Source organism: Apus apus, chromosome Z, assembly GCF_020740795.1.
Source record: "Apus apus isolate bApuApu2 chromosome Z, bApuApu2.pri.cur, whole genome shotgun sequence".
In the NCBI taxonomy this organism is placed as follows: Eukaryota; Metazoa; Chordata; class Aves; order Apodiformes; family Apodidae; genus Apus; species Apus apus.
Genome location: NC_067312.1, coordinates 27,318,659 through 27,342,470, shown reverse-complemented (window position 1 = coordinate 27,342,470; position 23,812 = coordinate 27,318,659). Strand labels below are relative to the sequence as shown.

At 43.2% G+C, this 23,812-nt stretch overlaps 1 protein-coding gene and 1 long non-coding RNA gene across 8 annotated transcripts; one reads left to right on the top strand and one right to left on the bottom strand.

The window, feature by feature from the left end:
* Positions 1-6,546: 6,546 nt before the first annotated feature.
* Positions 6,547-8,083, bottom strand: LOC127395820 (uncharacterized). 2 transcript variants are annotated; one of them, XR_007891855.1, is made up of 2 exons: positions 7,682-8,083; positions 6,547-6,881 (listed from the first exon to the last, which is right to left on the bottom strand). It is a non-coding gene; the product is annotated as an uncharacterized LOC127395820 (long non-coding RNA). The 2 variants fall into 2 exon arrangements; XR_007891854.1 differs by having other exon boundaries at positions 7,820-8,083.
* Positions 8,084-8,126: 43 nt separating this feature from the next.
* TMEM171 (transmembrane protein 171) lies at positions 8,127-22,312 on the top strand. 6 transcript variants are annotated; one of them, XM_051643230.1, is made up of 6 exons: positions 8,442-8,484; positions 8,991-10,123; positions 13,667-13,787; positions 14,236-14,954; positions 16,633-16,774; positions 21,997-22,312. In XM_051643230.1, the coding sequence occupies exons 4-6, from the start codon at positions 14,324-14,326 to the stop codon at positions 22,214-22,216; spliced, it is 993 nt and encodes a 330-aa protein (XP_051499190.1). In that variant the 5' UTR covers positions 8,442-8,484; positions 8,991-10,123; positions 13,667-13,787; positions 14,236-14,323; the 3' UTR covers positions 22,217-22,312. The 6 variants fall into 6 exon arrangements, with proteins under 6 accessions (XP_051499194.1, XP_051499190.1, XP_051499193.1 ...); XM_051643233.1 differs by lacking the exon at positions 8,442-8,484 and having other exon boundaries at positions 8,622-9,253; positions 9,718-10,123; XM_051643234.1 differs by lacking the exons at positions 8,442-8,484; positions 8,991-10,123 and adding an exon at positions 8,127-8,268.
* Positions 22,313-23,812: the final 1,500 nt, after the last annotated feature.

The window sequence follows — 23,812 nt, the reverse complement described above, 5'->3', positions numbered from 1 at the left end:
TGCACAGGCATGCACTTATAGCACTCAGAATACTCAGTAGCCAGCCTCTCTTCTATAGTGATTAATTCCACAGTATAGGAGAAAAATCCTTGAGATTGCACAGAAATAGTGTCTCATCATCTATAATGGCAAAATAATTAGATAAAGCAAGCAAAACAGTACCAAAAAAATCAGCTTAGGCAAGGTGCCTCTACATAAAACAAACAAAAAACAAAACAAAACAAAAAACCCCTAAAAAATTCTCTAGAAAACCCAAATATTTCATCTATAATCATATGTGAAATTACTGGCAATGATTAAGCTATCACTCCTTGTTTCTTGGTTTTTTGTTTGTTGTGGTTTGTTTTTTTTTAAACAAGATGCACTAAAATGTAAAAAGCAAAGGTATAGACATGAAAAATAATCTTAGTATCACTCCATTTAACTTACTTCAAAGTGAATATGGAAAGTATTAAATAAAAAGCTTTGGGACTTGCAAAATAAGTGGAAGAGGAGACCAGTGATCACAGCTGATTTTATACTATCAAAGTCTAAGCACAGACTTCATCACGGCTGAAGCAGACACAGTCAGAAAAACAGCACTTGCACTCTGCGTGTGGCAACAGCACTGTCAGGGAAAGGTGAACTATACATGTGTATAACTAACAGGGTTTGTGCTAGATTCTTTAGCTACTTGATTTTAAAACAAAGACTGTGTAACTGTTCAAGACATGCTCTAATTCAAGGTGGAGGTGATACAGGAATGTTCCACAGCCTGCATTTCACAGGCTGTACTAGGAAATTGGGGTGCTTTATGAGCTGTATGTTTGAACAACAGTTATTGAGAACCACCTTACATACAATTCCAATAAACAATCCTTCCAAGACTACAACTTCTTTATTGAAGGATCAGAAAAACATCTGTAGATTCTTTGTAGTTTGGTTTTGGTTTGTTTGTTGTTGGGTTTTTTCTTCATTTGCTAATCCATTGGAATGCAGTTCATATTTATTTTGAAACTGGAGATGTGTATCCTTTAAATATTAATTTGTAAGCTGACATAAACAATATTAGAAAGCATTGCCCTAAGTTTGGATCAGTAACCTACACAACAGAAACAACACTCTACGCATGCCTCCTTTAAAAAAAACAAACCTGAAGAGAAGGACATAGTATGTGAAAATTGCATTACTAAGGCACCATAAAGAATACTTTTCTTGCAGAATTCCTACTTTTCCTTCAGCTGTCTATATATCTAATTAGAAGAATCATTAAACCTTTTCAGGGATATGTTCTACATGAAAGCATGCCTGGTATGATGAAGCCTTCATTTGATATGTCACCTGGCGTTTTCAGCAGGCAAACTAAACTTTGTATAACTCATTTTATTGATCCATAAAAATCAATTAAACTTGATCAACAAAACATAATGAAATTTGAATTTCACAGAAGTCCTCCTCTCTAAATACTAAGCAGGCTGGTTAAAAGGAAATGTATTGCTTGAAAGCAACCCATCTACATGCATCACTTAACTGTTTGGTAAGTTCATGAAGCAGTGAATTTCATGCAAAAGCCTGTGCTCTCAGGAACTTCCTAAGTATAAGCAGCTGGAAGCAAGAAGAGCTCTGTAATCATAGCCTACACTGACATGCCCCCAGTATATTCTGTATGTTCTACTTAAAAGTAGGTTTTAAAAGGAGTAGTCCATTAAAGGACTGCAGAAAAAATTGTTCATGTGTCAAAAGACTGCACCTCCTTCAAGTCCCACTCACATGCTATACTCCTGGAACACCTAAAAGTTTTGTTTGACTTACCTGGCTGTTACGACCTCTAGGCATGTAAAGGGCACTTACTGCAGCTACGGGGAGACGGCTGGAGAACACAGGTTCAACAGCAACCTGATAACCTCGCCCACCACAGTTCACTGCTAGCCAGGTTTGTCTTTTCAAATATACCCAAGCCCAAATCTTCAAGAGAAGTGAAACAAAAAGCCAAGTGGATTTTCCCCTGTATAAGTGGAAGTATGAAAACAAAGCTAAAATATCATCATGCTCAGAACTTAGAAGTTGCTTGGAAAGTGCAAGAACTGATTGAACACCAAAACTGTGAGATCTAAATGGAAAATGCCAGGCCAATTGTGGTAAAAGTAGTAAAAGCTGATGATCTAATAGCCCAGTAACTTCTGTCGAAAAAGAAATTAGATATCATTACAAATGTTACAAAAGGGAAAAAAAAAAAAAAAAGGAAAGAAGTAAAAAAAGGGAGGAAAAAAGCTGCTGAACTAATCACAGTTCATTAAGACTTGATCTTTCCTTCCCCCAGGAAAGAATTTTTACACTCCAGGAAGTCTGTACTTCTTCAAGTTGCAGCACCACAACATCAAATTAAATGCACTATTTTTTTTTTCTCTGATAAAGTATTTGGTCTCAGCTAAGAAATGTGCCAGATGTGCAGAAAGCCTCCAATGTGTTATAAACAGCAAGTCCTGCACTTTTGATACCTCAACACAAAATTTTACCTTTACAGATTATTTTCCAGCCAAAACCCTGCACAGGTATATGTTACAGATTGTAACTCAAAAGTTTAGTAATAATTTCAATGCTCTACTGACAGACGAAGAAACAAAGTACAGTATGATCAGCTATGCATCACCACTTGAATGTCTGAGCACAAAAAGTATTTTCTAACACTGTACTCAGAATGTAATTTTGGTTAATACTAACCACAGAAGATTAATTAAAAGAGTGCTCAAAATATTCCTCCAGCCGATAATATCTGGCACACAACGTGGCAAGGTTTTGCTCTGTAGCCTTAAAAGATGTGTTATTTTCCATTCAGCACATGTCAATCCGAAAGGGCTCAGTATAGCATCCTTAGATTTGGTGTCACACACTGATGACATAGTGTCATCATCTCTCTCATATAAATATTGGTCCTTTCACTGAGATAGATGTAAAGCGACACATTTTGGCCACTCAGTTCAAGCATTTTTGGCAGTGTGAACCTCACTGTGTACTTCCAAACAGATCCTCACCTGCAAATAACCTCCCATCTGGGACTTGTGCTCAGTCTGAGAAGGTGAGTATTTCTCTTCTGCTCAAGCTCTGATGTCATTTGGACAAACGCAAAACCAGCACCTACAGCTCTGGGAAATATAGTAGGATGAAAGGACAGAAACACACAGATGCAGACCTCTGGCAAACCAAAACAGAAGGCTCCCAGGTCACAGAAAGCAAGCAGTCTGATCTTGTAGCCTAGAAATAAACATTCAGCCCTTGGAGTCCTTTCTCCTCGACTGAGGCCACTTGCTTACTCACATTTAGAAGTTAATTGGACTCAGTCAATGACACATCATCCACATGCATTTTCTCTTGGTTGAGCGTATACTCAACCTACTGGCCTTTTGTTCCTTTTAAATAAGGGAACTGATGATGAACTCTTGAGAAGAAAATTACAGGCACTTTAATTGCTTTAGAAATGTGCAGCTTTCACAGAGAAAGGTTTCATCAAGTACAAACTAGGTCTCTGTGTGCACTGGATGAGAAGAACTAGAAGAGCTTTGCATCCCTTTTTGTGTCCTTCCTTAGCACGACCAAGCTGGCTTTTTCCAGGCTTCAATTCCTCCCCTCGAGAGGCAGCCGAGCCTTCCACCCGGGGAGGGGTGTGCACTGCAGCCCCCACACGGGCAGCTGCAGCACGCAGGAGCACTCGCAGGCCTCACCTTTGTTTCCTGCTCCCAGCGGCATCACAGTGCAGTGCTACAGGTTACGGGCCACCAGCGCCACCAGCTGAAGTACCTGTTACGCCTTCCTCTTAAAAATCAAATGCAAGCACAATAAGCAAACCCAACAAATTAAGATGCAGATGTGAGATACGAGTCTACCTCTCCTGGCCAAAACAAAACTATTTGGTTTTTATTAGGGTTAATGCATAACCTCTTTGAATTTTATTAATTTTTAATCACTTCTCTCTAAACGTCTTAACTTCCTTTCAATATTTAAAGGGGGCTTAGTAGAAAGATGTGACAAACTTGTCAGTAGGTGCTGTTGCAACAGGACAAGGGGTAAGAGTTTTAAATTAAAGGAGGGTAGGTACTCCTCAGAGTAGATATAAGAGGTTTTTTTATGATGAGGGTGGTGAAACCTTGGAACAGGTTGCCCAGAGAGGTGGTAGATGTCCTGTGCCAGAAACATTGAAGGTCAGGTTGGACAGGACTCTCTCTCAGCAACCCCATCTCTTTGAAGATGCCCCTGCTCATTGCTGAAGGGCTGGACTGGATGACCTTCAAAAGAGACTGTTGCATTCACACACTTTTGAGAGGGATGGGGGGAAAGGTGGGAAAGAAGATTTAGGAAGAGTAGACAGTGACCACCAGCCAAGCCATAAATAGTCCTGGCATGGTCAGGCCCTGAAGCAAGAAGTCCTCCTGGGTTTGTTATTGGGTCTTTGTTATTGGCAGTTTCTCCTGGAGGAGGGATCTTCACAGGTCACTAGCATATGATGCATGAGCACCATGCCATTGCCCCAGCAGCTGCTCTGCTGGGGGGAGGGTGTCAATGCATAGCTCACCCTCCCTTCCAGTACAGCCAGTATGATACCCTTCTCTGTGGCTCTTTTGTAGCTATCTGCCAAGCTGCAAAGAACTATTTCAGGGTTAATTAAGGTTGGTTCAAAAGCTTACTGAATGTTGGCAGCGATGCTTCTGTAATTTCTGAGCCTATGAACTAACTGGTGATTCTAATAAGACAAACATTTTTATATCCTGATATTTCTAAGTGTAGCTTTTTTGAGTCTACCAAAACTTAAATAAATCAAACCACACAATTCTTAGCTATTCAGCTGAGCTTTGCAGTTTCTATGCACACCAAGTGCTTGCTGTGCAAGCGTGCTGTGTACAGAACTTAATGGGAATTAGAGAACTGGGCCACTCTTAACTTCTGAGCCATTCTCTCATAAAATAAAACATACTACGCATTACTGCCAGGCATTCTTCAGCAGCTGTTGCTTCAAAGCATACTAATAAAAGGTCAAGCTCTCTCTGAAACAAAGCAAGTAGCCATAAGCCTTGACTCAAGGATCTTGTAGCACTTCAGAAAAACACAACAGAAAATCTTCCAAGTATGCTGTGAATTACAAACACTAGATATTTCTCTAGAGCTTGCATTCTCATCAAGACGGTCTGGATTCTCTCACCATGTTTTCAAACATCTCAACATTTCCTGCAGATCACATTTAGTGTTTTTGATCTGAAGCATCACTCAGTGTTTCACATGCCTAATCTCAAACAAGAAAAATCACTCTAGCAGCTCTGATTCTATTGACCAGTTTCATATTGCTTGTAACAGATTAACATCTTCTGCATAGCGGAATTTTATGCTAGAAATGACCGGCATTTTGTCTTAAGTTACTGCAGTTGTGCCCTTGTTTCTGGAGAACATCATGATTAATGATGATAATTAAATCTAATTAAATTAAATCTAAACCACATAAATGGCTTTGCCACTTATAAACATGTTTGCTAACTAAAGAAGGAAAAAAAAAAAATAATGCAAAGCTAGGATTTTTTTAATTTAAATTTAATCAGATTATTGCTATAAGTAGTGGCTTACAGCAAAACAGCCTTGACTAATTCTCAACGAATAAAATATCAGCAACTGTATTTCTCTGCTCATGATCCCAAATGGGAATCTTGTCAGTGTCTTCACAAGTGCTACTCACTGAGACTCCAGAAATAACCTGAAAAGCAATTATTTCTTGGTAGTTTTGGATTCCCTATCATACTCCAAGTGCAAATGCACTGTAGCTTCCCACAGCTCTAGGACTGTTTCCCATGCCAGTCCAAAAGACTTTATCTTCTCTACTAGCATCAACATCCAAAAAGCACTGTCATACAATTATGTACACACCTGACACAAAAAGCTGTCTCAGCACTTTCCTGTATGGCGAAAAACACTTCAACTCAGTTTTTGCCAAATACTACCAATTATGGTCTGCAATTAAAGTACACATTAGTCATAGTTAAACATTTACTGTATTAAAAGTTTTTTTAAAAAAGTTTAAAGTGGTTTCTTAAATAACAAAATATGTGTCAAAATTAGTGTTTTATGATTGCAGTCATAAGACAGGAATCAACATCCACTTTAATCCATCAAAAACTCTCACCAGGCTGAGTCAGAATCTCACAAACTGAAGAATGACATTCCTGAAAGCCTTTCTTTCATCATCTATGAATCAAATATTGAAGCTCTACACTGTAAGAAACCCAGTCAGTGGATGGGGGAGAGAAGTTGATGACAAGATCGGGACAGACAAATAATTTGCATGCAGATGCTTACCAACAAGCTTGTTAACTTCAGTGAAGACTGATTTAAAACAAACAACAAACAAACCAACTTAAATTCTTAGGACCTGTTATGCTTAGTACAAGAAATATTTACATAAAAGGAAAAAAAGTATTTACATAACAGAAAAAAGAACATGTATCAGAGCAGTGGTTCAATCATACAGTATCAGAAAGTTTAGCCTGACAAAATACTATGTACAGAAATGAGCACCACAGAAATGTTTGTTCTTTAATTATTGAAGGTCTATATTGAAAGAACAACAGAACCAGAATCAAACACTGCAAAACTACCATATAAACAGAATTTAATCTCCTGGTGTCACTGTCATTACATCATAAGTTCACATAATAAAATAATCCGATACAAATTTTTATGCTCTTTCACTCTTCGCAAGACTTCAGTTTTTGTTCATAACAAACAGCATCCATCTTCTTTTGTTCTCTTCAGGCTCTTTTTTAATTCCCTGCTATTTTTCTTCACAGAAACACTTCACAGAATACAGGAATCATTACATCCCAGTCTCTCGTTACTGCGAGACTCTTCACAGCCGTTAGTGGTAGCTGAGTAAGGGCATGAAACAGTCGAGACAGAAAAGGGTAACTAACATTCAGGAACCTACAACTCTGGAAAGACTAAAGCCTTTTACCCCAACACACCCTCCTTCCTATATCCCAGATGTATTTTCTTTTAACTCTGGTTCTTCATTCAATTCCAAGTTCTCCCTAGCTCTCCAACCAAACTCAGATCCCCTTGAAAACCTGTATGTCCCACTTTCCCCCACTGCCATTGTCTCACCAATCTCTGTCCAGCAAGACTTTAATCCACTCCCTTTTCCTCCTGCCACCTGCTTCTTCAGTATCACTCCACCTTTCATCCCTGTTCTGGCTCCTCTCATTTTGACACTCTCACACTCAGGCCGTTTCCCTCGCATCTCACTAGCTACCAGGCTGTGCCTCACCAGCAGGGAAGCTTTAGTCCCGCTGTCATTCAGGTTCTACTGCTACTACACCCACTCACAGGCGGCACATCATGACCTTCCTCCCTGGCTCCTCAGCCTCTTGCTCAGCTGCTCCTTGCACTTTGCAGCTCTCATTCCTGCTGCCAAAGCCAGCTTATTCCTCCACGCCGCTCGCACCAACCAAGCAAGAGACAAAACGGTCTTCTCCCATTTCCACTGGCTGAACGGGCTCACCGCTGAAGGACGTGGGTCCCATCTAAGCTTGGCCTGTCTTTAACGCCTATCAAGCTCCCAAGTGTGCCAAAGCACGGCTGAAGTTAGTAAGGCTAACCTGACCACAAGAAGAAGGGCTCCTGACCCGGGAGACGCGGCACAACCTCCCTGACAAGGCTGCTCACCCACCTCACCCCCAGGACGCCGGCATTTCAGGTGCACACTAGACCCCGGCCACGCACACAGGCCTGTGCCTGCATTCCAGCCCCTCCGCTCGGAGATCCCCAGCCGGGCCGGGCGGCAGACCCGCCCGCACGGCCAGCTTACCGCCCAGCCGGCCGGGCCTCCTCAGCCCGGCCTCCAGCGCCCAGCGACCGCCCCGCCGCCCCGAACGGGGGCCCTGGCGCGGCCCGGCCTCCCACCTCCTCCCGGCTGCCAGGGCAGGCCCCCAGCGAGGACCCGGCCGCCGGCACAGCGCCCCAGCGGGCCGGGCCCGTGGGCCGCGGGAGGGCGAGGAGCGCCCGGAACTCCGCGGGGCGGGCGGGGCTGCCCAGCGGCGAAGCCGAGCGGCCCAGGCCGCTGCCGGGCGGGGCGCTGGGCAGCGGGGGAGGCGGTGCCGCCGCGGCCCTGGCCCCCGGGCGGCCTGGCCTGGCCTGGCCTGGCCTGGCTCGGCCCTGCCCGGCCCTGCCCCGCCCCGCCCGCGCCGCTGCCGCCCGGGTGCTGGCGCGGGTGGTTAAATAGCGGCCGCGCCGGGGCAGCGCCTGGCCCCGCGGCAGGTAAGGGGTGTGCGCTGCGGGCTCCGCGGCACCGGCTTTTTCCCCCTGCCTGCCCGCGGGGGCGGGCGCTGGCGCTGGCGGGGCCCCAGGCCGGGCCCCAGGCCGGGCCGCCGCTGGCGGGGCCGCTTCCCCGCAGCTCCCGCCGCCGCTGGGAGGAGGAGGGCGCGGAGATGGCGGGCGGTCCCGGCTGCTCCTGCAGGGGTGGAGGGGAAGCCTGTGAGGGGAGGCAGGGTGCGGGGGGCAGAGGGGCCACCTCGGATGGGCAGCTTTTGTGTCGGGCGGCGGGCGCGGCCTGGAGGGCCGCTCGTCCAGCGCTCCCGGAGGGGGCTGCGGCGGGCGGGCCGGCGCGGCTGGCTGGGCCGCGGTCGTTGCCGTCTGTCTCATTCCCCGTCCCGGTGGAGGCTAGGGATGTGCCTCTGCGTGTTGCTGATCTAGGGCATAAATGTCCTGGGGTGAAAAGAGCCTCTTCATCTCCTTCCTGGAGATCCCACCTCTGCCACGCTGCTTCGTGGCAGCGATCTTTGTGCCATCCCGGTGAGAGGGTGGGGTGTCCCTGGGGGAGCCTCTACAGGTCATTCTGCTGCCATAGGAGGCTCCAGTTGCTGCTGGTGGCATACAGCAGAGGAGGCACGGGCTGGGGTGAAGGGCTGACCCCTGCGAGTCAGGAGCTGCTTCCTCGCAGAGAGGTGGTGGACTGGCTGCCCTTCCCCACTCCCGCACAGGAGCTGTGCTTTTCAGGCACTGCGTCGTGTTGAAGACCTCGGTGTGTCTTAGAAGAGAGCATGCCTGATGGGCTCGTGCGTGAGGACGGGTATGGCATAGGATGCTGCCTTTCCCAGGTGGATTAGAGGTTAGTTGTTAGTCCATGCGTTGGCTGTGGTTTAATGCTCTGTACAACCTCAAGAAACTGGGTCAGGAAAGCTTTTGGCAGCTTTTGAAGTCCTGCATCTTCCTGATGGTCACAGTTGTATCCTGTCATAGATCTGTAAGTCTCTTTTTCTGTGCCTTTTGCTGCTTTGAAATACATTAACCCCATGGGACAGACCTTCCCAGGCCTTCCCAGAAATTGCTCTGTCTTGTTACCTGGTTGAAAAATGGCTTTAACTATGTTGTCTACCTTCTCCTCAGTCTCCCTGCAGGTACTGCAGAAAATAGGAGCTGATTTGTCTTAGCTGTTGTGTGCTACCAGTGTGTCATGTAAAAAGCATCCCACCCATGTGCATGGGACCCTTCAGAACCTGTTGTTGAATTCAGTTGTTGTCCTAGTTGCCTGCATGACATCCAGCCAATGGGCTACCAAGCTTTGCTTTGCAAGTTCCTCTCTGTGTCCAGACCTTTCAGGGTTTTCACATCCTGTGGTGACTTGAGGCCTCTCTTCCCTGCCAAACTGAGTGGGAAACATTTGTGGACCAACTCTTACTCTAGCTTTTTTTCTCTTGAAACCCACAGGGATAGTAGTTGCAGCTTCTTCACAGGGTGCAGTTGTCTGGTACTCATCAAAATCCCTGACTCTGTTGGTTTGTGGCGAGAAGGATCCCTTTGCACAAATGTCTGAAGACTGGCAGAATTCATCCAGTTTTCTGGAAACTGATACTGCTGATGATTTCCAGCACTTCTTCACTGACTCCTGCCCCATCTGCAGTGGTTGTAAAGAACAGGCTAGCATTACCTTTGTTATACTGTGAGCTAACACAATCAGTTTGTTGACACATATGGACAGGTTTTCTTTGTGGCATCTGCTCCCTGCTTAGGGAGCAAGTCTTGGAAATCCTCCTCCTGGGATACCAGAGTTGTATGCTCTGAGATGAGAGCACTGTCAGGCATTCAGAGACTGCATACACAAAGGTCAAACTGGGTAAGTTTAGCATCTCAGAACTTGTCAATGCTTGTAGATCTAATGGTACTTGAAAGTAGAAAACTGAAAGTGCATCCTGGTGGGCTTTTCCCCGAAGCTCTTAATAGAAGTGATTAAAAAATCCACAGGCAGGCGAAAGTGTGGGAATGACAGCGGACAATGGTTTCACCTTAGTTTAACCTGCAGTGCGGATGGGTAGGTTCTTCTGCTGAATGTCAAGTTAAGAGTTCAATCCAGCAGGACATCTTTGATATGAGAAATAACAGAAAATGGTATGCCTGCCATGGCAGATGTAAATGGAGGGGGAAATTAGATACAGGGAGTGAGAGTATGTGGAGAGCCATTTAATGTTTTGATGTGGAAGTTAAAATGAATCAAGCTGAGAGGACTATTTCTTCCTGGTAGCTAGTTCTGTCAGGAGTTGTGATTTAGTTTGAAACCTGGGAAGAAGAAGAAGAAAAAATAAAAATCACACAGTTACAGTGGCAACTTCCCAGTAGCTGTTCAAAATTGGAAGTATGAGTGAAAACACTTAAACAGAAAACTCCTGAAAAGGAGGGCTTGTTACTTCTATTGGGGTTTCCATTGTGGACCACAAAGTGACAGAGTGTTGTAGTTCTTGAAATAACACACATGCTAGACCTGATACTTCTTCATTAAGTGGTTTGGGTGCTTTGGCAAGCAAAAGAGCAGGAATGGGGCCTAGTCTGGGAAACATAAAACAGACAGACAGCAGTATTTGAATTCTCCCATTACTTTTTTAATCTTCAGTTCCTAACTTCATTTGACTGCATGAGGCTATCAAATTTCATATGAGTAAGGCAGAGTAAATTTATAGCCCTGGTGTTTGCAGTGGAAATCTTGGGCAATATGAACTCTGAAAGTTGAAACAGAAGTCAAGAAGTCCTAGTTTCATCATTAAAACTTGCATTTTAAAATTCTTGGAGTCATGCAAAATGTGAAAGTTGTATTACAAGTGTTACACAGAAGAAGGACAAGAAGTTGTGATGTTATTTCCTGTTCTGTATACCTGGCATGGGCTAGACTTCCAAAAGGGTAAAGCTCTATATCACTTAAGCTCATAACCAGACTTCCTTTGCACTCTGTGTTTCCAGTTCCCTTTTCCCTTATACTTAACTGCCTCCACACTACTGGATTTTGTTCCAGTAGTTTCTGACCTGATATTTCCATGTCTGCCCTCAGACAGGGGTCAATCTTGCATGTTTTTTTTCTGTTAAAATTTGGTGGTAGCATAAATGAAAATTAGTTCTCCCTTGGATTTTTGTGTCATTAAATATGTGGCTTTCATCTTCAAAGCCACAACAGACTGTTCTGGATGTTCCTTCTTTTGTGGCCTGAAAGAATTAAGAAAATATGCATACATTTCTAATGTGTGTTTTAACTTAATCTCGTAACAACGAGATTGGTGGAAGAGAAGCAGGCACTGTGTTGGAGTAATGAGAAGAAATCTCTAGATTTTTCTTTATAAGGACTAAATGTTTAATTTTTTTTTTCCTTCACATTATTTAATCTTGTTCTAATTTACTTGTACTTATGTCCATGTTTTCTTCCCCAGAGGGAACTGTGAAGAAAGAATTCAAACTTCTCTAATTATACATATGTTGATGTTATCATGGTTAGTGTGCCTCAGCAGAAAAATATCCAAAAACTGTTGTGTCTGAATTTTTTTTTGTTTGTTTTGTTGTTGTTGTTGTTTTGTTGGTTTTTTTGTGGTTTTGTTTGTTTTTATTTTATTTTTTTATTTTTATTTGTTTTTTAGGCACTTTACTTGCATTTGTTGGTAGGTCAGGAAATCTGAGCCACCATAGATCAGTTAGGAAAATGGGGAAAATGTCTAGACATGGAAGATCATGTGCAGTTATGAGAAAACAAGATAGGAAAGACCTGTGAAACTTAGGAAGGAGAAGTGACCAATGTAATCCATTTCCTCTGCCTGGAAGTAGTGCTTTCAAAGGGACTCCAGCTCATGCAGTATTGAAAGTGTGCATGACTACAGTCTTGGGTTTGATATATAGGGAAATACTTTACTTTTTTGTGAGGTACTGTCCTGCCTTTAGTGTTCTTCATAACCATCTTTTTTTCCAAAGTGAAGCTGTGACTCTTCCACCAAGGAGGCAGTTTTCAGAGCCAATCTTAGTAGAGGGATAGACTGAATTCAGAACACTGAAGAAACACTTAGCAGATATAGGTTACAAATTAGCTGACCACAAGAATTAAATGGATTAAGAGAGGTCCCTCAGTCTTGCTATTGGAGGTAGGCATCTGGGAGACATTATTGCTTCCTGCAGTGGCATTCTTGCTGTGTGGTGCAGCCTGTTTCCTTGCCCATCCAGTCTCATGCTTACCATATCTCTTACCTGCATGCTGCTCTCTACTTTCCCCCGTGCTGCTGGGAGTCAAGTCTGATGCTCAGCAGTAAAACATCTGGTAACTTAATCACTCAGATATGTCAGACCAGTTCGTTAGTTGTGTCTTGGTCTTACAAGTGGCTAAGTGACTTGATAGATTGTCTTATGTTGCAGACAGATAGCTATATATTTGAGTGACTAGTAGGTTTTATGGTTGTATTTTGTTTTCATCCCAGCTGGGCACTACTGTTACAGGGAGTGAGTGACACAAAGCTTGTTGTGGCTGACATACATTCAACAGTTTGCTTCCAGAAATCACATAGTACTTGTTTTTTCTTGGGGAATAACTGTTGTTGAAGCATATGTAAGAGGAGTATATCTAACTTGACTTTTAGCTTCCAGTCAGCAGGGCAGTGGAAGCTGGTAGAGGAAAGGATGAAGATTAACTAACAAACAGAAGTAACTAAGGTGGTTCTCTGCTTCCTTCTGTGTCAGATTCCTCCAGTCCCTCTATTCCTTCCTGATATATCCAAGTCACAGATGAAGTCTGTTATGGGAGACTGCTGGTGTTAAAACATTGCAATATGGCAGGAGATGCCTTTCTCCTGGTCCATCAGACTTATTTTCCATAGTCTGAAGTTCCCTTGGGTTTCAGGTTGACTTTTGGTAGATGGTAGCCACTTGGAGTGAGATCTCCCTGCTTGCTGGTTACTGTGGTGTGTTGTACAGGTGTCCATCTGAGGGCTGTAGGCCAGAGTGTCAAGCAGCACAAACTTCCTTGTGGATAATGGCAAAAGTATTTTAGTTTTTCCCTTGGGCTCACTGAATGGTGCCCTGTCCTAACTTTAAGTCAGGTTCTCTCTGTCTCAGTTTGAGACAGCAGATTTGTCATCCATAGTCCCATATGAGCTATTATTGGCCCCAGTGCAAGTTTCTGTTTTCTTACATTTTACTTCTGAATCTAGATTTCTGTGGCTTAGAAGTCTTCTGGGAACCAGCTCAATTATAATTATTTTTAAAGGTTTCTTGAAGCACAGACAAAGGATTCAGGAGCAGGGGAAGTTGAAAAGAAATGTGGGAGCAGTATGCTTACCATCTCTAACTATACAGTGAGTGAGACTTGAGCAACGTAGTGTTGAGTATGGCACTTTTTTTTTTTGTTCTTTCAAAACAGAACCAAAATTCTGTGTACTTGCTCTTGCGGTTGTATATGGCATGATACTGATTTAAGAAGAGAAACAGAACGCTCTTTATTGCCTGTGGAAGGAGAAGCAAGATTTATGGGCTTTGAAAAGGTGTGTATTAGAAGATTTACTTGGTCAAAATTCCAGTAGTTATCAATATTCACTTGCATTAATATTCTTTCTCTCAAGAGTTGTCACTTCCCGCCATTCATGACAGAAATTTCCCCTAGCTTTTTTTTTTAGAGAAAAGGTAGCCTGTCCTTGTTCTCAAGATTCAGCCTTTAAAAATAAAATCATAACACTGTGTATCTAAAAAATCATGTAATTTAGCTGTACAGCAGCAATTACAGTTTTTTTTCAGTCTAACTGAAGTTCTGTCTTGTCATTGGCATTTAACAGCAGCAAACTTGATTAGGCCTTTTAATCTGTAATTGAGTTACTGCAAAACACCAGGAGTATACCATGTAGGATGAGTAGCAAATGTAGACCTAAATATTGTAATGCAGCTAGTCCCACTGTTTTTTTTCTTCTTTTGATTTGTGTATTTTCATGTTCACAGATCTACTGTAGTTTTCTGCCACTTAATGCTAACAGGAAACAAACAAACAAACAAAACCAACTCGTCTGCTTGAAGAGACTCTGTTGTAATGTATCCAGTGGCTGTTCCTGCACCTGGAGGTGAAGGAAATAATGGACAACATGGGAAACTTATTTTTTCCCTTTTTGTTTTTGGAGCTGTGTTGCTCTGTGCTGGATTCCTGCTTTCAGTCTTTATTCTCCAGTCATGCCCATCTGGAACCTTCAGTGACTGTAACGAGGTCCTTAAGGCTGCTGGGCCTGTGCTGGCTGTAACTGGACTGGTTTGTGTTTTACTTGCACGATCAAGGGCCAGGCTGTATATAAGACAAAGACAATTGCAAAATGAGCAGGTGTACAGCCTTGTTTTTTGTCGTGGGAGCTGTCAGTTTGCCCAGTTTCTCATATTTGGATTCCTGTTTTTAACTAGTGGAATGCTAATTAGCATCCTGGGCATTTGGGTTCCTGGCTGCAGCCCCGGCTGGCACAGCATACAGCTCAATCAGACCGGCACTTCTGATGTGAATCTCCAGGGCTGTGGATTTCTCTCGCTCCAAATCATGGGACCTTTGATTGTGCTCACTGGGTTGTGTTTCTTCGTGATAGCTCATGTTAAAAAGAAACAAAACTTAAATCTCAACCAAGAATCTTTCGAAAGTGAAGAACATCCTCAGAGCCCTGAATCTTTTCAGGTTACAGTAGGTGGGTAAATCATGTGTGAACTTTACATTTGAGAGTTAGTAAGGGTCTTTTTCCACTAATGATTTACCTCTGACTATTACTCATGTGAGCTCTAGGCAGGTCAGTTCTGGCACGTTAAACCAGCCAAACCAGAAAAATATTGTTTTGTTGCCTGTGTTTCCGTATGGTCAGTTCAGTTACCTTTCTCTCAAAGACAAAACGTCTCCTTTGGCATAAAAAGAAATATCTATCTGTGCAAAAGAAGCCACATAATCTAATACAGGTGACCCCAATCCCAATTCCTTTCCCAAAGGGTGTAGCTGACACTGCAAATCATGGGTCTAATGACTTCTGTGACTGTATTTAAGATTTTTTTTAGGCTTGAGCTCTGACTCCAAGCTTGAACAGGCAAATCTGATTCATAAGCAGTGTATTGTTGGGCTTTTGAATCATGGCTACATCTTCTGTCTATCAGAGATGTAATTTCAAGTTGTTTGTGTTAATTGTACAGTATTTGAGCACTGCTTTTATTACCCCATGAATGCATAGATTATTCTGGTAACTCTCTAGCTCTCAGAAAAGGATTAGTAAGTCGATCATACCATTGCTTTACTGTTGTCTGACTGACTGGACTTCAAATTCATTATGCAAAACCTTTTTTCCTTCTGCCTGTCAGTCCTTTGTATAGACCTGTAACCTGGTGATCCTCAGCTAACATGAGGGTTTAAAGTCAGTTTTTCAACCATCAGGATAAACCAAAGGGTCGTAGAAAGGAATTTGGATTTTCTTTAAAGGCAAGGAAGGAAAATTAGTGGATTCCTTTTACACTTCCATCAGTAAAACTGAAATACTGAAGTCTGAAGTCCATTTGGCAAAGAAATGTTCTGGAACAGTGGTGACTCAGCTAGAAGACTCCTGCCACCCCACTCAAGGTTTCTGATGCTCCCTGACTTGTCCCTTCACATGAATTACAAAGGAAAAAAGGTGCCAAGCTGCCATTAATGTTTATATGAATTATGCAAGCTCAGTGTCTGATATAAACTTTCTCTTTAAAAAATAAATAAATTTGAAACTCTTCAATTACAAAGTTGAAATTGCCAGGTAATGCTGCACGGTACACTTAATAGTGAATTGTGTATCAGTAGTGTCATCATACTAATGTTAGTAGTGTTCCTTCAGCTACAAGTAATTTAGTAGGGAAACTGAAGGCACACACAGTGGGTCATCAGAACCATGACTCATATTTTGTTACAACACTGCAGTAGATGTGGAGACACTTAAACTGCCCTGTTTTAGGTACATGAGGAAAACTAAATAGTTGCATACCCTTAAAATGAGCCAACAGCGACTGTGTGCTTTGCACTTCAGGTTTCTGAAGACAGCTAGTAGTCAAGAGGTTTGTGTCTCCTGGCTGAATGGAACACTCTTCCTTCCCAACCATATTTTCTCAATTAAATCTTCCATTTTTTAATACGCTGAATGTTGATTTTGGGATAATTTAGATTTTGGATGTACCTCCAGTATACTCAAGCAGTCCAGGATATAACAGTTCTGTATGTGGGATCATTGCACATTATCGTAAAAGGTAGACAAGTAAAAATCCAGTAATTCTGAAGACAGGAACTATTCTAGGATACCGTTAGAATAAACAGTGGTGCTAAATTTTTCAGTGATAGTAACTGGTGGTTTTTTTCTGTAGGTGATGCTGTCATGGTATTCCCACCTCCACCACCTCCTTATTTTGCTGATGCTGTTTCACCAACCATGACACGTTGTCTCATGTCAAGTGATTTGCCTAGAAGTGAAAGTCCTCCACCGTACCACTCTATCTTCAGCAATGGGTAAGAATGTTTTCTTCACTGTCTTTGGAAATTGAAGATATTTATCAAGGTATCCAAGACCATAATCACTGTGAATTGACTCTCTACTAGGCATTGCAAGGTTTTCTAGTGCATCACTCAGCTTACCTCAGGTACTTTTCATGAAATGGCATTCAAATAGGCTAGTATCAAAGGGGAATCATGAGCTACAGTGTGTCCTTCATGAAGGTTGAATTTTTATGAATGATTTATGGCTGAAGAGAACTTCTGAAGTAAAAACAAAGCCTTAAATTAGTAGCCTTATCTAAATATACTTAGATTAGACTTCTTTGGCAGCTCGTTCAACATGAGGTGTCCCTGAGAGCAGTGCCCCAGTGGCATGATATCCACATTGCCAGATTTTAAGAAGCGTCTGTAGAACCTATGCAGCGAGTCCTCATGATACCTCTCCCTAGGCCCTGGGAACACTTTAGTGTGTTCAGTTCTCCCTGTATCTCACTGCCTTGAGGAAGTGGGACATGCTTTGCTGGTCTGTCTTGTTCTTCTGTGACAGCGTGTCAAGATAAAAGGATACCTTGATAGGGGAAGAGCAGGAGGCTCCAGGGAACTTAAAAGGGAGGTGCAGTGCCAACTTCATCTCAAGATGTTGTACCTTGACACCAGAACACCCATGGAGCCACTCTTCTGCATATTGAGTATAGCTGATTTACTGGATGCAAGGTTAGGGAGCAAGAGCTGACAACTGAGTGAAGAGTTGTCTGCACCACAGGAACTTGTGGGGCTGTTTATCCACTGTGGGTTGCCAGCAGTGGGCAGCTAACTTGAGAGTGAAGAGGTAGAGGTCACTGCAAGGGCCATGGACTAGGTGCCAGAACTACTTCTGGCCAGGAGAACTAGATGCCACATGCCTGGAGCCCCCAACTTATTTTCAGGCCCTTAATAATCTGGAGTTGACTTGGCTTTAGTTTTTGAGAGGTCCTGTGTTAGCTAGGTTTTGATCTGTGAGTCAGTAGATGGTGTGAGACACTTGCATTGGATGACTTTAGTTTACAGGGCTGTACCAGCAGCATCCTAAACTCCATCATGCAGCAAGTGTCCAGTCGTTGTTGTTAGGCCATTGCTTTAACAGCTTTTCACTATACTCCAGATCTATATGTAGGATCATTACACATTATCCATTCCTCCATTCACATAAGGTCGTGTGTTCCATGGCTAGCTGCACTAGTGGTGTGCCTGATGTCAGTGCATCCTCAAAACTCTAGTGGTGATTTTTCTTTTGAATCAAACAAGCATGAACCCTCTTCTTGCCCAAAGACCAGAATGCTACAGGAGGAGGTTACTTGTGTTAGCAATGGGTCTTACTCTTGTTATCATGCTGTGTGCAGCTATGTCTGTTGGTTTTTGTTGTCTTTTGATGTATACTTGTGGAATTCTTGAGGCTTAAGCCCACTGTGTGAGGCATTCTGTTTTCTAGTCAGTCACTGTCAACTTCTCATACTGTTTCCATTTCTTAGGGCACTCCCCAAAACATTTTCTCCCCATCTTTCTTGGAGACAGCAGATGCATCCTCCTGTAGCTGTTACCACAAACCATGCTGTCCTACTGCTTTTCTCAGAATTTTTTTTTTTTTTTAAACATAGAACAAACAGCTCTCTATTAAAAACCCTACTCACTCTTCCTTGCTACTAATGCAACAGTCTCTAGTGCACAGTGGGACTGGCCCCCAGAAAAGAAAGTGATCACGTACATACCCCCTGGGGAAGGGAGACAGTCCGTGTTTGGTTACCGCTGACTGAGATCCAGTTTGACCTTGATGGCATGCTGAGGGATGCAATAACTAGCAACCCTAGCTGCACACAATTCATTCAGCCTACTTTTTTTCCACCTAGATTGTTTCAAAGTTGATGAGAATCTGTCGATTACTTGGTGCCCTAAACACCCGCCAGTTAAGGATGACACAGGTAGATGTTGGGGATTGATCATGTAACAGTTCTCACCAGAGATCAGTGGTTCTCATGACCAGGTCCAAATTGTTGTGTGAAGAAACTGCAAGTGAAATATAACTCACAGAGCTATACTTCAGCAATCAAAGGTCACCCAGAACAAGTAGAAGCGAAAATAAACTCCTTCTGCTGAAAGAATAAATGTACATGAAGTCTCAGTGTTCTTATTGGGCTGGGTGAAGGTGGCTACAGTTGGAAGGTGTTTCATGTCAGCTGCTGGTAGTCCTGGAGTTAGGCACCACACTGAGCCTGGCTGTGCTGGACCTGCAGCATGGCTCCCTTCTGGCATGTACATCACATATGTACATACAAAGCAAATGGATGTATGTGGAGAAATTACTTGCCCTGAGTGTGAATCTGGACCTCTGGTAGCCCTGAGCCAGCCAATTAAAATATGATCCAAAGACACTCTGAAAAAGCAGTCTAAATATATTTAGAATACCAGGCTAGAGTGGATAGCTGGGGCAGATATTGGAACATATGTGTTCTGATGTAGCCTCACAAGCAGCTGAGAGACAGTGTCTCTGGTACCTCTTGTCTGTAAAAGTACAGTGTGCAAAGCTGAGGGCCACAAGTCTTTTTTACTCTGTAATTTCAGGCCCCCAGTTCAAATGTGGGTTGCCTGCCCATGTGTTTGATGAAGTGTGTGGATTATCAAAAGGTGGGAAAGAATGTGAGCAGCACATCCTGCACTGAAAAAGGAAGAACAAAGGGCAGTGGCAGAATGGTGTGAAATCTGATTACTCAAACTTGTTGTGGGTTCTCCCTGCTGGTGCTTATACCTCTTTCCTTTACCCATTCTCTTACAAAATCCCCTCCAACTGAATCAACTGTCTCAGTCCATGAATGTTCAGTTCTGATGCTCTGAACTGTGTGTGACAGCCCATCGTAAAATGGTTTGGGTTGGAAGGGACCTTGAAGATCATCTAATTCAAACTCCCCTGCAGGGACACCTTCCCCTAGACCAGGTTGCTCCAAGCCCTGTCCAACCTGACCTTGAATGTTTCCAGGGATGGGGCATCCACAGCTTCTCTGGGCAATCCAGTGGCTCAGCACTCTCACAGTAAAGGATTTTTTTCCTAATGTTTAACTTAAATCTGTCCTTTTCCAGTTTAAAACCATTCCCCCTTGTCCTGTCACTACACATTGTTGTAAAACGTCCCTCCGCTGCTTTTCTGTGATTCCTTCAGGTACTGGAAGACTCCTATAAGGTCTCCCAGGAATCTTCTCTTCTCCAGGCGGAACAGCCCCAACTCTCTCAGTCTGTCCTCATAAGAGAGGTGCTCCAACCCTTGGATCAGCTTTGTGATCCTTCTCTAGACTTGCTCTAAGACCTCTATATCCTTCCTGTGTTGAGGGCTCCAGAACTGGACACTGTACTCTATGTAGAGTCTCATAAGTGTGGAGTACAGGGGCAGGATCACCTCCCTCAACCTGCTAGCCATGCTTTTGATGCAGCCCAGGACACATTTGTCTTTCTGGGCTGCAGGTGCACGTTGCCAGCTCATGTTGAGCTTTTCATTGACCAACATCCCCAGATCCTTCTCCTCAAGGCGGTTCTCAATCCATTATCTGCCCAAGCTCTATTTGTGCTTGGGATTGCCCCAGCTCAGGTGGAGGACCTTACTCTTGGTCTTGCTGAACTTTGTGAGGTTGGCTTGGGCCCACTTCTCAAGCCTGTCAGGGTCCTTCTGGATGGCATCCCTTCTTTCTAGGGTGTCAACCACTCCATACACTTCCGTGTTGTCAGCAATTTTGCTGAGAGTGCACTCAATCCCACTGTCCATGCTCTGTCAAAGATGTTGATTACTTATCTGGACTTATGTGTCTTCTGAACATATGTATGCAAAGAGGCAGTTTGTAGCTTAGTTTGTTGGGGCAGTTTCTAGTGGAGTGGACAAAACACCTGAACCATAGATGCAGAATTCCCAAACTCCTGCTTTGGTGATCTGTGGCTGGCAGTGTTCTAGCTGTTGCCCTTCCATGCTCCCCCAGGTCCTCACAAAGACCCTGTGAGTTGACACTACCATTGTGTATTTCACTCCATGACCCCCTCCTGTGGCTCAGCATTTGGCAGCAGCCACTACATCTTGACTCAAGCAGATTGGTTCCCAAGCCCTTTCATGGAGGAGAAGCAGTGGCCTCATTTCACCTGATATAGTGCCATGGTCAAAGGTCCCGAAGCTGGAAGAGAATACTCATTTTATACTTGGATGGTTACTAGGCAAAGGTGTCTTGCCTCTTCAGTCAGTTGCTCTATGTTCTGGCTTCAAGTGCTGTGATGGAGGCTGTGCTGAATGAGAGAGCTGTTAGGAAGCTGAGTCATGGTCTCATCCCAGGTTAGATTTTCCTGCAATCTGTTACATAGTGTTTCAGGATTTGTCATGTGTGTTTTCATCTCTCTCCTTTAAACACACTCTCATGTACCAGTAATAGCACTGAAGATGAGGTGACCATACACTTTGTTCCTTCTCCTCATGCATTGTTGGTGGGGGTACAGATGTATGCAGAAAGACAAGAGTCAGCTGTGAGAGCAAGTCGTGAGAGACAACGAGTTCTTCCCTTTCCTTGGGAAGCAACTGAGGCAATATGTAGAGGGCCACCTCCAGAGTGAGATGAGCAGGGTACCAGAACCATGCAGGTGCCGGTCTCTGGGATCCTGTTACAACAGTGAATGCTTGGGAACTTAGCAGCCTGGTCTTTACCAGTTGCTTTGGTTTCTCCAGCTCTGAGCAGGAATGCTACTCCTTATTTCTACCATGGTTTTCTAAAGAGCTTAATACAAGCTTCTGGTTGCCTTTTATATGAGATCTCAAATGACTAAGGACTATGTTTTTTACAGTGCAGTTCTAAGTCTAGTAACTGTCTTTCAGAAGGGAAGGGGACAGTGTGTATGTGGTAGACTACAAAAAGGAAGATACATTAGGAGCTCAGGATCAAAAGAAAGTTTAATAAGATTTTAAGATAGCATTTCCAGAAGCAGATAATACCCAAAAGCCAGACTGACTGGTGGTGTGGAAGGTTAGAAGGGAGCTTGTTTGCCCTTCCCCTCTGAAGAACCAGCATTTTCATATGGGTCATAATGTAGCCCTCAGAATGAGATCCAAATGCTTATGCAAGTTCTTTGCTTCTGGGATTTTTAGGGGGTGTGTGCATACATGTATGTTTATGTAAGTCAAGTGGAATTTCACTCACTGTGGAGAAATTAATTACACTAATATGCATGTTTGTGTTTTATAGAGCACAGCTTACAGATGATGAAAGAATAGTTGCTGTCAGAGGCTATGAAACCATATATACAATTTCTAGAAGCAGCTCACCTTCAGATATTTTGCCAGTGCTGTACCTCTCTGAATCACCTCCAAAATACGAAGAAAAAGCATCAATAGCAAATAATGAATATTCTCCATCTTCATCTTCTTCATCTATTTCTTTAGCCACATCTGACACCAGCTCATAGAGGACTGTTGGTTAGACTTCATTTTTAAATTGAATTGTACATTCAGATACACAATGTTTGAATTTATTTATTTTATAATAAAAGCAATAATGTTGACTGTGTCTCATTTTTCATCAAAAAGCATAAATTATTAATTTGGGTTTCAAGAAATACTAGGTAATGCTGGGCCTCTGAGCAAGTATTCTGAAGAAGTTCAGTTCACCGAAAGAATTTTAAATGCTCATTTTGTTCTGTTACAGCTTCAGTTTCTGTTCTCAGTTGTTCTTTATATAATGGAGTCACTAAGTAGAGATCAATATTTTTCTTATTTTAATTAAATCTGTTTGGAGCTTGAAAAAAGAAATAATTAGGAAGTGGGTTTTTTTCTATTGTTGTGTTACTTTAGTGGAAGATAGTTGTTTGCAAAGCCATTAACTTTGTATGTACTCTGAGAGCATTACAAGTAAGGGTGTTTAAGATGGAGAACTCAAATGTTTGCTTTTTGGTCTGCCTGGTAACAAACACTCCATAGCTTAATTTAGAGCCTCTCTGGTCCTTACGTAAGTATAATCCCTATGAAAAGCAGTTTTAGCTGGCAGTTAAGAGCCCTAAGGCAACACTGAGGATAGTTAATAGGCTAACAGTCTTGCTGTGGTAGTGACTGATTTCAGGGGGATTACACTGCAGTTGCATATCGTCAGTTGTGGTCCATACAAGGAGAACTGATTTTGTGAGGGTGAGCACCACTTAGCAACGGTGTCTTCCAGGTGTAGTCATTACATGCTGGCAAATGCAGGAGAGGCAGTTTTCATGGAAACACGTGCTACGGATGTTTTTAAATGGCACAGCACTAGACAGACCCTTCAAAGATAGAGCTCTCTTTGCTCATCTGTCTCTGTGAAGCCCCTAAATTAGCAGTGGATTCCTGCCTTCAGAATGGGGTGACAACAGGTTCTAGCTCTATTTTGCGAATCGTAGAATGTATTGGGTTGGAAGGGACCTGTAAAGGTCATCTAGTCCAACCCCCTACAGTAAGCAGGGACATCTCCAACTACAACAGATTCCTCAGAGCCTCATCAAGCCTGACCTTGAATGTCCCAGCATTAAAACATCCTGCAAGTTTGATATCCGTCTTGTTAAGATGAGTCTCTAAACACCTGCATGCTCTGGAATCTCAGCTACACCTCTGTCATGCTCAATTTCTGGGAACCTGGCTGTTACAGAATGCCAGACTTTGAATTAAGTACTCAAGTTTCTTCCTATGTCTAGAGAAAGGAGATTGCCTCGTGTCATTTTTCAATGAACATGCCTCTCACCTGCAGAGTTATGTAGAGATTTTCAGCAACTCCTGTATTTGGCCATTTTTTCCACCTCTTAATTGTTCACTCAGTCATGCTAGCGCATCTTTTCATGCAGCCACACAAAAACAAACTAGCCAGTGAGGGAGGTATATTTAGCCAGAAAGAGAGCTGAGAGGCTTATGCATGCAGAGTAATCAGCAAACACAGCACAGAGGGGGATTTAGTATGTGGGAGCTGATTAAACTGGCATGACTCAAGCATGGGAAATATCTATATGAAGGAAAGAGATCCACAAAAAGCTAACAAGCATTTGATC